The following is a 13,275-nucleotide window of genomic DNA, read 5'->3' as shown; positions in this document are numbered from 1 at the left end:
GGAAACATCTTATCCTACACAACAGAACTGACATTTTGACCATGGAAGGACAGCAGAGAGCCTCTGGCTTCCTGTGGAGTGAGCAAAATACAGCAGACATTCTCGTCAATAGAATATGAAAGATTATAGCAGCCTCCTTTACAATAACTCACTGCCATTGATGCATATATGCGTCATTTCAAATCCAAACGCTCGCTGCCATTGGAGCAAAGCCAACAAAAACAGTAAGAAAGCCATTCAATTCTGACCCAGATAACAAAATAATAATTTAGCTATCAAAAGCCCGGTCTGTGTTGTTTTTGTAGTTTTATAGAAGGAAACTAATGTTGAGGTGTCACTAAAGCAAAAAACAATTAGTTTCAGAAAAAGCTTTTTCTCTCAACTTTTTGTCAGAAACTGGTGGATTTGTGGAAACTTGCCTCTATTCAACTGCTGATTACAGAAAAACAAAACAAGCAAAAATAAATAAATAAATAAAAATCTGATGAAAGTAGACTCTGATCTTTCTGAATCTGGTTTCAGATTTCAGATTGTCAAAGTACACAACATTCTGTGGGTCTTTAAAAATCAGTCAAAATGCTCTAAAATGGCTGGCTTGGGGGGGGGGTAGACATTCTGAAAATGGATGGCAGTGAATGAGTTAACACCAGAGTCCTTTATAATAACATGATACTGTAATACAACAGCAGATGTTACAGAAAATCAGAACATGTTGACAATGTTTGTAGAGACGTATTAATTAAAGTGTAGATGTTAAGTTGAGGAGCTGTGGAAGTTCTCATGTGTTCATCACTGTTGGCCCACAGCACAATATGAACAGATGAAGAGCAAAGATTCAAGTCTTTTCAGATGAATTTCAAAATAAAAGAAAACTTCATTACCACACAGGACGTTGGCTGGAATCCTCTCGTTCTGGAACAAAGCTTTTATTTCCAGTTTCTGGGAAACAGTAAATATATTTATTCTGTTATTGATTAGCGTGAGCAGCTGTAGAAATATGTAGGTTAGAGAAGTCTGCAGTAAACATGGTCATAGATCTGTGATGTTACCTCCTCAGGTTCTCTGTCAGTCTGCTTTGCCTCCTGGCTTTGCTCAGTCATGATCTCCTTTATCAGCTGCAATTATTCACAGAGAAGAAGATTTAAAGGGGCCATATCATGGTTTTAAATCCTTTCTTTTTAGATATAAATCAAACAGTTGTGGTCTATATAAAGCGGAACTGCACTGCTTGGGTCTGAATTCCTCATTATTATAGCTCCACAGGCACCTTTTCTACCCCTTTTCTGATGTGCTTCTGAGAGCAACTCGTTTTGGTGCGGTCTATTCACACGTTATTTACAAAATGTCAACAACAGAAGACTTGTCCATCCAGCTTTACATGTTACAGCCAGAGTCTGACCCGGTGGAGCGAGATGAAAATGAAGATGATGAACCTGCAGAACCCTAACAAGTGAGCAAACACAAGCACCGAGCTAACGCTAGCGCCAAGCTAACGTCACGAAATGCATTTTAATAGTCTTTTCAAAGACAAAAACGGCAAAATGAAATGACTAATGAAAACTTTAGACTTAAATTAAATCACGTAGGCCATATCATCAAGGATCTAAAACGAGCACACAGCGCTAACATATGAAGATGGTGCAACTGCTAATGCTAACAAAACAATGACAGGGACGTCTTATCATCACACTTTTTAGCGTTATTTACAGCTTACTGAAGTGCTCTGTTTGTCGTCTAAAGATAGAAGGAATTGAACCCTCAATCAGACAAAGTCTTTCGGCAAATCCTTCTTTATACTGGCAGAGGTTGATGAAGCAGTCATCCTTGAAGTGCTTTGCGCACCCAAAAATGACCTTACCCACAGATGTGGGTACATTTCTGTGAAAAATAAAACTCAACCAGGCACTTTGAAAAGGTTCTGATGCTGGGAGATGTTGTAATGAAGCGTGTGGGTTACTACATCCAACAACCAAACATTTTGATTTCTCCTCTCGTAACTTCTGCATCCTGGAGCTTGGACTACAAAATAAAAGCGAGAAATAAAAATGGCGGATTGCTGAAGTGTTGGGCCTGGAGACGATGTCCTAATTTGGCAGTTCCGCTGACGTTATTGTTCAAAAAACGTAATAGAGAATCGAAAAATCGAAACAGATTGAAAAATATGACCAAAACAGAATATGAAGATATCAACGGAGCACCTGAAGAGATTAATTTGAACTTTTCTGTGCTTCTAAACAATCTAAATATACATCAAAATGCATTTAAGGGCTAAAAAAGTGGATTTAGCGTGATATGTCCCCTTTAAACAAAAGGTCAACATGGAATCAAAAGCTCACTGTAGACATGTCAGGATAGATTAGGGACAGGCAACTGTAATCACCTACACATGTGATCTAGCATAGATCTATATGAACATTACCATATGTTACATAGATCTATAACGGGGGTGCTGATATAGATCACAGACTCCTGAGACTTTTAGATGTCTCCCTTCTCCAACACACCTGAATCATCTGAATGGCTCGTTATCCTGCTTCTGTGAAGCTTGATGACAACACATTGGTTTCAATGAGGTGTTGGAGCAGGAAGACATCGAAAAGTCTCAGGAGTCCGGCACCCCTGATCTATATGAACAGCAAGTATGAAGCATAGATCTTTATGAACAGTATCATTTGTAGTATAGATCTATATGAACAGTACTGGATTCTTATCAGTGCTTCCACTTGGCAGAATGCAGTAGGAACTAATCGCTGGTAAATAAAGCCAAATAAAACTCAGGAAAACAATAATCATTAATACATATTTTCCACCTGGTAACAATAGTTCTACTAACAACCGGTACAGTGACTATGTATGCAGTACAGAGCCGTGTTTACTCGTATGTTTTCGGGTTTTAGTATCACTCGATATATTCGTTTTTAAGTCACCCAGTATCGGTATCGGTCACAAACATCCTGAATCGCCAGAGCTCTAATATCTAGTATAGATCTATAGAAGTCCTCGTACAGTGAGCTGCTACACAGTACCGAGGCATCTGTGGTGCTGAGCTGGTGTTACGGTTCAACTGGTGACCGTGTTACCCTGAGGCTGGGCTGAGTGGAAAGGTCAGTGTTAGGAAGATAAACACGGTTCAGATGTTCTCCTAAAGGAGGTTTGACCGACAATAATCAGCTTTAAAGACAGAAAACAGCTTCTCACCTTCGCCTCCTCATTCTTCTTCTACTTCGGAGTTTATCTTCTGCTTACATCCTTATTGTTGCTCCAACGCCCTCTTCTGGATCTGTTTACTTCCTCCTCCTCCTCCTCCTTCTCCTCCTCCTCCTCCTCCTCCTCCTCCTCCTCCTCCTCCTCCTCCTCCTCCTCCTCCTCCTCCTCCTCCTCCTCCTCCTTCTTCTTCTTCTTCTTCTTCTTCTTCTTCTTCTTCTTCTTCTTCTTCTTCTTCTTCTTCTTCTTCTTCTTCTTCTTCTTCTTCTTCTTCTTCTTCTTCTTCTTCTTCTTCTTCTTCTTCTTCTTCTTCTTCTTCTTCTTCTTTGTTGCAGTTTTATGGCAGTTGGAAAACTAAAAATTGCATTACCGCCATCTACTGTTTCTAAGTGGATCAGTGTTTAAGAGGACCATAACTTGCTTAAATATAAATAATAAATAAATGATAGTAAAATAAATAAATTTCTCCACTTCCTCTGCTTTTTTTCTCACCTCACATTTCCAATCATAACACGGTGTTCACCCCCACAGTTACTACATTATTCCACTACACATTGGACATTTGTGTTTTCCTCTGCACACAGCTGTTACACAGCTGTTGTGCTGTTACATTGGTGTTAAACACAAACCCTTAGTGTGTGTAAACAAACATGTTCACTTTTGAATAATTTGTTTTAAAACAGAAATTGGTAATGTAGATATAGAATGACGGCTGTTGTAGCACAGGGATGATTTTATTAGAATAAGAAATTGTTCAGTAATGGTGATGGTTAGTGTTAGTGAGGGTCATTTAAACGGTGGACGGCTGCAGGCTCGTGCTTACTCCTCTGCCTACCCGTGAGGCGGTGTGTGAGATTATTTATTCATTTATGGCGAGTGACATTATTTTATTTAAAAGAACAAGTAAATAAATAAAATACGAAATCACAGGGAAAAAAGTCAGCGTCCCTTTCGCCGTGAGTCACGTGACTTTCGCTCGTTCTGACGTCATGACGCAAGAGGCAGATGACATAAAAGCCGTGTTCGACAGGAGTTTACCAGCATGGTTTGTTAGTCAGACACTCTTTCAGTGAAACACGCTACATTTCAAAGCCAGTTAATATTATCTTGTGACTGCTCTAAATACTAAGCAAATGGCAAAGCGTTGGCACCGATTTTGTCCCTACAAGAGTCTGTTTTTAGAAAAAAAAGCCCTGAAAAAGCAACTCCAAATTATGCAGATCCAGTGTGACAAACAGAATAGGAGGATCATTCTCCTTGAAAATAAGGTGAACGCTAGAAACTGTCAGACACTAAAGGGAAAGAAAAGAAGGCACTTGGATCGACACGTCAACTTCTCAGACATCCATCAAGGTCAACTAGAACACAAAAGAAAAAAGGTTGAATTACTGATAACAACACAGGCCAAACAAAATAGTTTACACCACCAGATAGATGAGCCGAAGGCATGCTGTAAAACGTTAGAGGAAAAGTACAACATGGAGCAGACACACGTACAGGAGCTGACAGAGAAGGAAGAAAACATAGATCTCTACTCAGAACTGCTAGAACCACCGGCTGAGTGTAAGGAACTGGAGGAAATGTTTAAAATGTCTGCCGAGAATGTTGAGGCATCAAACAGAGGACTAAAGATGTTTAGTGATGCCATTTTAGCAATAGAGGAAGCTTTAGCAATTCTGTCTGATCAGCCATAAAAGAGATGCTCCAATGACCTTCAGGTGGTGCTGGAGACTAATTAAATGTATGTAGTTGTGGAAGTTCTCGTGTTTCTCACTGTTGGCCCACAGCACAATCACTGGCTGAGTGTGGAATGTGCCAACGTACCATCGTGTGGAGTACTACTGATTTTCATACCCTGCAATATCATCAACCTGGTTTTTGGTCAGTGTGTACACCTGAACCCACTTATCTATGCGTACTTCATATTAGGACCACAGGATTATCATACTGTATGGGCCTAATTATTGATGTTATAGTTGCAAGTATAGTCACTTTAGTAGTAATACAATGAATGTCAGACTATCAATAAAATACATGAATAGGGTTCTAATATTACTTATATATTAATATTTTATTTAATATTAATTTAAAAAAAATCTAGCTTCATACATTGGTCCCAGCATAAAATAAAACAAAATCTGAGAGATAACTTTTTAATTTTTTGTCCCAGGAAATAGCCACTGACTTTATACCGTGATGACCCACCCTACTGTACCTCTGATTGGCTCTGACCGTTTTTTCAAGTGACCAATCAGACAGGAGGTGCGGTCTATCAATACCCGCCACCAAAAAGGCCAAAACTCAACATCACCGCACGTGGAGAGGTCATTAGGGTTTGTGACAAAAAGTTTATTATGAGTGGGCGACCGTGGCTCAGGTGGTAGTGGGTCGTCTTCTGATCATGAGGTTGGGGGTTCGATCCCAGTACCTGAGTATGTGTCGAAGTGTCCTTGGGCAAGACACTGAACCCTAAGTTGCTCCCAGTGGTCGACTAGCGCCTTGCATGGCAGTCCTGTCCCACTGGTGTGTGAATGTGAGAGTAATTGGGTGAATGAGCTGATATGTAAAGCGCTTTGAGACTGCTTCAGTGTGGGGATAAAGCGCTATATAAATCAAGTCCATCCATCCATGAGACTAATACGTCACACAGCCCCCCACATTCTCCAACTTGAGTGAAATTGTCCACATTTTATTTACTGCATTAGTGCTGCTTTTGCTAAAAAAAAAACCAACAACTCAAAATCAGACTCAAATACACCAATGATCAGATTCGAAAAACTCTTTATTTGAACGTCTCTATGAAGCTACAGGTGAAGGTTTCCATGGAAAGATCCAGGTGGAGGTCAGAAAGGTGAACTAAGGTTCAAAAACATAAAGTTGAGACACAAAAAAGGAACAAAAAACGCAGGATGTCTTGAAGCAGGAAACACTGACAGTCTGGCCCAGATACATGGGAAGATAAACTATTATATATCATAAAAACCAAAGCAGCACAAACGATAATTTGTTCGGCACAAACCAGCACTAACGTTGCAAACGATTGAGACAATTTTCACAAAGTTTTGCGTGGGGTGGGGAGCCAGCTTCACTTAGGTTCAGAACCTTTGTGTTTCCGCGAGAAGATTCTAGAGGAACAAAGCCACGGGTGACATGGGGAAATATTGCTTCCGGGGAATCATCTTGGGTCACAGGTGTGACTTTGTGAGTAGAAGTGCCCCTAGCTTGGCAGAAGTGCCTCTGACAATGCGACAAACCTCGAATTTAGCCAGGAAGTGGCGGTGGTAGCGGTTAGAGAAATGGGTAGGGTTAGGGTTAGTAAAAAAGCAAGGTAAGTACAACCAGGAAGTGGAGGTGGTAGTGGTTAGAGTTAGTAAAAAAGTTGCCAGAACAGTGAATAGGGTTACAGGTATTGTACGTTACTTCTGCCCAACCAGGGGCACTTCCGCCCAGCTAGAGGCTTGTTGTCCCGTCAGGGGCTTCTGGTATGGGGCTTCAGCTGGATACTACTGGACTTTGTTTGTATTACTACTCAAATTGCACATGCGCAAAGGGAACATTCAGTGCTTTCAGCACCGCTCTCTGGCGGTCATCCGGGATACATAGAACCGTAGTTACATACGTAACTTTCGATTTACAGTGTCTGAAAGCTCAGAGTGAATCTGTTAAACCTGAGAAGAAGAGTGCCAGTTGGAAGAGCAGCAGGGACGAGGAGGACTGAAGCCTGAATGGAATTCTGTTCACACAGCAGCAGGAGCAGCAGGGAGGATGAGAAAAGAGGCAAACAGGAAGTCAGGCAAAGTGAGGAGGAGAAAAGGAGCCATTACCACCACCACCACAGTGACAGGAGCGAGAGTTGGAGGAGGAGAGAGCAACAGATCACAAATGGAAAGATAAAAAGACAGCAAAAGACGAGCACAGAGAGTAGGACAAAGAAAGCCGGGCGAGCAGGGTGGAGAGCACCAGGAAGAGGGTTGAGGAAGAGGAGAAGGAGAGGAGCAGAGAGCACAGGGGCAGTCGGAGGAGAGGAAGCGAGAGAGACAGAGAGCATCATCATCATCACAGTCAGAGAGGTTCACGACCTCGCTCTGACACTTTGCTGGAAGACGGACTCAACATTTAGCACCAAAACTATCAGATTCTATCAAACAGGACCACATGTTCACTGTGCGAGTTGGAACATCAATCAGGTCAAAGCTGTTAATCACAGAGAACTCTACAAAACACTGGTTACAGGGAAGAAAAGCTCTCAACATTTTGGTTTTAAATTATTTACTGACTGAGAATTTAGTCTCATCTGATTAAAGAGAGTCAGGAAAGCTACAGAAAAGATGCACCTTAAAATAAAATTAAAATATCAGTACCAGTAGCTGGACTATATGACAGTATGTTTACTGAAACATGGAAAGGAAATTTCTTGTTAAAAAAAAACAGTTTAACGTATGTTTTACAATAAATTTGTAGGATTATCTTGTTTCTGGGTGGGCGGATTAAATGCTAGATTTTTTATTTCTTACACATTCTACTCTTTGGACTTTTTGGAGACACACAGTTAACTTGTATCTGCCGTTACCACTACATGTTTGATGTTTTATATTGATATGAACTCTGGAAATACACTTTTAGTGTACATTGGTGCTGGGGTTTTTCTTTAAAATAAATTATTTTGTGTTACATATATTTATGACTGGTTGTTATCACTAGATGGCAGTAAAGAGCCAAACAAGTCAAACACATTTAACTGCAAACAATAGTGTTATAAATGAAGATTTACCTCCTTTACATGTTCACAGTAAATCACAGGTGAGGAAAAAGGCAAATTAGTACATTGTGGACTCAAAGAACAAGAAAATTTGAAATAAATTCCGAGTAAGAACTAATCACCGGTAAATAAAGCCTAATAAAACTCTAGAAAACAATAATCAGGAATAGATACAGTATTTGCTTCCTGGTAAAGATAGCTCTAACAACAATGGTAGGCTGCATCCTATATGATAATTGAAAGTATTTTGAAAGCTAAATCTGGTTAGATTTTTGTTTTGAGGATAATTAATGGGTATGTTTGGTCAAATATTGTAATGAGTATGAATTTGTTATCCATCATAGTTATGCTGTTACATTGGTGTTAAACACAAACCCTTAGTTTGTGTAAACAAAAATTTTAAGTTTTGAATAATTTGTTTTAAGACAGAAATTGGTAAGGTAGATATAGAATGATGGCTGTTGTAACACATTGATGATTTTATTAGAATAAGAAATTGTTCAGTAAATGGTGATGGTTAGTGTTAGTGAGGGTCATTTAAAGGGTGGACGGTTCCTCCGGGCTGCAGGCTCATGCTTACTTCTCTGCCTACCCATGAGGTGGTGTGTGAGATTATACTTTATTTATTTATTTTGGGCAAGTGACATTTTTTTTTTTAAAGAATATGTGAATAAATAAAATACGAAATCACAGGAAAAAAGTCAGCGTCCCTTTCACCGTGAGTCACGTGAATTCCGCTCGTTCTGACGTCTTGACGCAAGAGGCAGATCACATGGAAGCCGTGTTCGACAGGAGTTTACCAGCATGGTTTGTGAGTCAGATACTCTTTCAGTGAAACACGCTACATTTCAAAGCCAGTAAATATTATCTTGTAACTGCTCTAAATACCGATTGTGGCAATGTTTATGAGGCAACGCCACCTGGGGGCCTACACCCCAGGATATAAATTTCCACAAGATGGACAAAAGGTCTAGAATAAAAACCCACAGGCAGAGAGCGTGATTTCAATCAATTAAAACTACTTTATTAACAATAAGTAAAACAAACTACTCCCCGTGCTGCGTGGGTTTCCTCCGGGTACTCCGGCTTCCTCCCACAATCCAAAAACATGACTGTAAGATTGATTGGAGTCTCTAAATTGCTCATTGGAGTGAATGAGAATGAGTGGTTGTCTGTCTGCATTGCCCTGCGATGGACTGGTGCCCTGTCCAGGGTGTACCCCCGCCCAGCGCCCAATGAGAGCCTGAGGTTGGCACCAGCAAACCCCCGTGACCCTGAACAGGAATAAGTGGGTCTGGAAATGAATGAATGAATAAATGAATGAAAAACAAACTAAACAAGAAAACCCATGGTATGAGGACCTGCAAAGGAAAAAGACAGGGCTGGGGCTTACCACGACAGTGGTAACAAAAAAAAAAAAAGAGGATCCAAACTACACAGCACCCGTGAAACAGCAAACCAAAAGTGAAAGACAAGGGACCACCACCACGGAACCGCTGTTGCCAAGGCCCCTAGCACCTGTTAAACATAAAGAAAACACAATTAAACACATGCATTAATGGCGGCCCTCATATTACTAGAAACAAAACTAGACAATAACCCAACCCGAATAAACCAGAAACCAAGCAACAAATGGAAAACAAGAAATAAAAAAATATTACATCAATAATTCAACACATTGATTTATAAGGAACAAAAATAATGAAAACAAATGATAAATCAACGTTGAGTCTGAGTTTAAACAGGAGGAGGTAAACATGGCTCAGACTCCACAAAGGAGGGCTGGAAAAGAGTTCCAATTAGCTTCCCCAGACCATCCTCCGTTCACCATAAAGCAGACAATCCAGCGCCCTACCTGCAGGATTAGTGCATAGTGCCACACAGACTCCAGGAAGCAGCTCCACTCCCAGCCACACCACGCCACACGGAGGGAACCGGAGTAAACACAGCGCCCAGAGGATTGAAAACCAGAGCATCCATACCTTGTTATGCACACGGCTCCGCACGAGCACAGCGTCAACTGCCCCCCCCCCTACACACACATACACACACACACACACACACACACACACACACACACACACACACACACACACACACACACACACACACACACACACACACGTGTCAGTTCCATGAAGGAGGAAGAGGAAGAGAGAAGAAGAGGCCAGCTGGGTGCATTGTTAGGCAGTGCACTAATCACTTAGTGGCCATACTGCCCCCTGCGGTAGGGAGAGAAACTCCCTCTTGCCACATCTACCCCCAGGTTTTGCATCGTCGTCCCGACGATGAATTGCAGATCGCATGCCAACACCACGGTCGAAAAATGGCTATTTGGGCATTAGACATAGGCTGTTTCGGCCTACCACTCGTGCCTACAACTGAGGGAAGATGGTGATCATTGGAATGGTGGCCAGCTGTGGAGTGCGCAGTCCGGTGTAAAACCTGCTGGCTAGGTCCGGGTTGCTCTGATGGGAGCAAAGTATGAGATGGAGTGTTATTGCTCCTCGATGCAGGAGGTGCTTTTGAGTTGTCCTGAAACTCCTGCTGAGCAGCAGCATAGGAAGTGCTCTGACCAACCATCAACTAGGAACCGTAGCTGGTGGCGCAAATGTTTCGGGAACCAAAAGCCACAAATCTCCATCCACGAGGGAGTCACTCTCCACATGGTCCAGGCCACATGGTGAGGGAACTTTCGAGGGAGCAGGAAAAGGCTCCGGTCTAAGGACAGCTTTCAGCATGTCCAGATGTACTGTTCGTGCCTTCTGTAGGTGCACTGGATGCACTGTATATACAGCCCCTTGATTTTCTGGAGCTTTTAACACCTGATGGACTACTGGGCTCCAGATATCATGAATTTTGTGATGACCTCAAGCACTGTGATCTCTTAAGTAAACCAACTGGCCTGCCTGGAATGGTGCATCAAGAACCCACTGGTCATGAAGCCCTTTCTGGCGGCCAGTGTGGCCAACAAACATTCCCGAGCATCTTTGAAAGCCACCTGAAGCCTGGCTTGGTGCTCAACAACCCAATCTTTTACTTCCCCACATACAGGATCCTGAACTCACCCTAGAAGGAAATCTATGGGAAGATGAGGTTCTCTTCCAAACATTAGGTAGAATGGTGACTCTCCTGTCCCTTGATGCGGTGTAGTATTATATGAAAATAATACCTGAGGCAAACAGAACACCCAATCCCATTTCCTAGAGACTGGAAGAGTGCGAAGGAGGTTGTGAAGAGTTCTGCTGAACCACTTGGACTGCCCTTACCGGCGGGATGGTAGGGGGTTATGCGGGACTTTGCAACCTGGTACAAACAGCAGAGCTGGTGGAGTAAGACACTTTCAAAGCTTCTACCTTGGTCTGAGTGGAGACGGGTCAGGACATCAAACTTATAAAACCACTCTGTCAGAAGCACATGGGCCACTGTAGAGGCTCGTTGGTCCCGAGTAGGGACAGCGACGGTGTATTTACTGAAAACATCAGTCATTATAAGGGCATTTTCAAGACCACTACTGGAGGGCTCCAGCAGGGTGAAATCAATGGCCAATATTTCATTGGGCTCTGAAGCAAGCAGATGACCCATGAAGCTGTGAGGCACTGACCCAGAGTCTTTAGCAACTTGGCAGTGCTCACATTCTTGGACCCACCTTTTGATGTCTGCTGACATCCCTGGTCAGTAACAACGTTGTATTACCAGGTCGGTGGTCTGGTCAATGCCTTGGTTGCCATAGTCTTGATGCAAGCCGCTCAAGGTCTCATGCTTGAGGGCTGCAGGGAAGACTAGCTGGAGGGATTTGCCTCCACTCTCAGGCTGGAACACACGCCGGTAAAGTACGACTTCCTGTTCATCCAATCGGTCCCACTGGCGCAACAATGCCATTGCTGGCTTAGAAACCTGAGGTCTTTCTACATGCGTTGGCCGAGCCCGTCTCATCCAAATTACCAAAACCTCTTTTAACAGAGGATCAGCCTCCATCCTTTACTTCTACATGTCTGTAGGCCAGTTTGGCAAAGCCCTCAACAAAACGCCGGTAGTAGCTGGCAAACCCTAAAAAGGAGCGCATCTCTGAAACATGACAGGGTCTTTGCCAGTTAGACACAGCCTCAATCTTTTCTTGGTCTGTAGACACTCCCTTGTTTGAAATAACATGGCCCAGATACCTAACCTCTTCCTGGAAGAAGGTGCATTTTGTCGCCAGTTTGGCCTTTAGACCTTGGTTTTGGAGACTTCCCAGTACTACCTCCAGCCGCTGCAGATGCTGGGAAACAGAGGAGGAGAAGATGACAATATCATCAAAGTACAGGAGAAGGGACTGACTTTGCTGATCTCCGAACATCCTCTGCATCAGCCGCTGGAAAGTACTGGGGGCGTTACATAGCCCAAAGGGCATCCTGTTGTACTCAAAGAGCCAAAAAGTGGTACAAAAGGCTGTTTTAGGCTTGTCTGGTTCTGACATCAGCATCTGGTTGTACCCACTAGCAAGACCAATGGTTAAGAACCAGCGGGCACCACAAAGTGCATCCAAACTCTCCTCGATGCGAGGCAGTGGAAAAGCGTCTTTTCTTGTCTTACTATTTAAAAGATGGTAGTTAAGGCACAAGCGTAGACTCCCATCCTTCTTTCGGACGAGGACAATGGGCGAAACATAGGGGCTGCTGCTCTCTTTAATGACCTGTGATTCCAGAAGCTGATTGATATGAGCTTTGACAGCTTCATACTCAGAAGGTGGAATACGACAATACCTCTGGCGAACAGAGACATCATCGAGAAGTGGAATGTCATGTGCAATAAGATTAGTACAGCCCAGGTCTCCGTCATGGGTAGCAAAAACTGAACTGTATTTTTGCAACACAGACCTCACCTCCCCCTGCTCTTCTTCAGTCAACATCAACAGATCAACCGGTGGGGCCACTTCAAGGGGGAGCTGGTTGCTACCTGTGCAGCAATTGTAGCCGTCGTGGGCCTCAACTCAGTTACTCCCATGGGTAAACTAATATCCTGTGCACCAGGAAGTGCACCTAGACAGGTCTGTGGGTACAAATGAAGGTCAGTACTACCTACGTTAACCACAGGAATATAAGCCATTCCCTGCACAACTTGGACCAAACAAGAAGACGCCAGGAATCCAGCTGGCAGACCAGAGTCCGGGGGCTCAAACAGCACCAGTAGATCTGTTAAGTGTGTGGAGCACGTGCTGGCAACAAACTGCATCACTCCGCCCGGGACACAAAGTGCCCGTCTACCATGCACTCTAACTACATTGGTGGGGTCTTTCTGGACCTGGGCTGCACCCTGGTGGTACTTTTGGA

At 43.0% G+C, this 13,275-nt stretch overlaps 1 protein-coding gene across 2 annotated transcripts in view; it reads right to left on the bottom strand.

Annotated features, from left to right (window-relative positions):
• LOC114462363 (zinc finger protein OZF-like) overlaps window positions 1-3,303 on the bottom strand; it is a 47,900-nt gene extending 44,597 nt beyond the window's left edge. The window contains exons 1-3 of one of the 2 annotated variants that reach the window (XM_028445142.1): window positions 3,199-3,303; window positions 1,050-1,115; window positions 882-939 (exon numbers count right to left, since the gene is read on the bottom strand). In XM_028445142.1, the coding sequence (XP_028300943.1) occupies window positions 882-939; window positions 1,050-1,100 (109 nt within the window). In that variant the 5' untranslated portion in view covers window positions 1,101-1,115; window positions 3,199-3,303. The remainder of the gene's footprint in view (window positions 1-881; window positions 940-1,049; window positions 1,116-3,198) is intronic. The other variant, XM_028445146.1, reaches the window with a different exon arrangement.
• Window positions 3,304-13,275: the final 9,972 nt, after the last annotated feature.

The sequence above is a fragment of the Gouania willdenowi genome, chromosome 4 (genome assembly GCF_900634775.1).
Source record: "Gouania willdenowi chromosome 4, fGouWil2.1, whole genome shotgun sequence".
Taxonomy (NCBI): domain Eukaryota; kingdom Metazoa; phylum Chordata; class Actinopteri; order Blenniiformes; family Gobiesocidae; genus Gouania; species Gouania willdenowi.
Note: the sequence above shows the minus strand (reverse complement) of the source record. Positions and strands in the feature narration are given on the sequence as shown.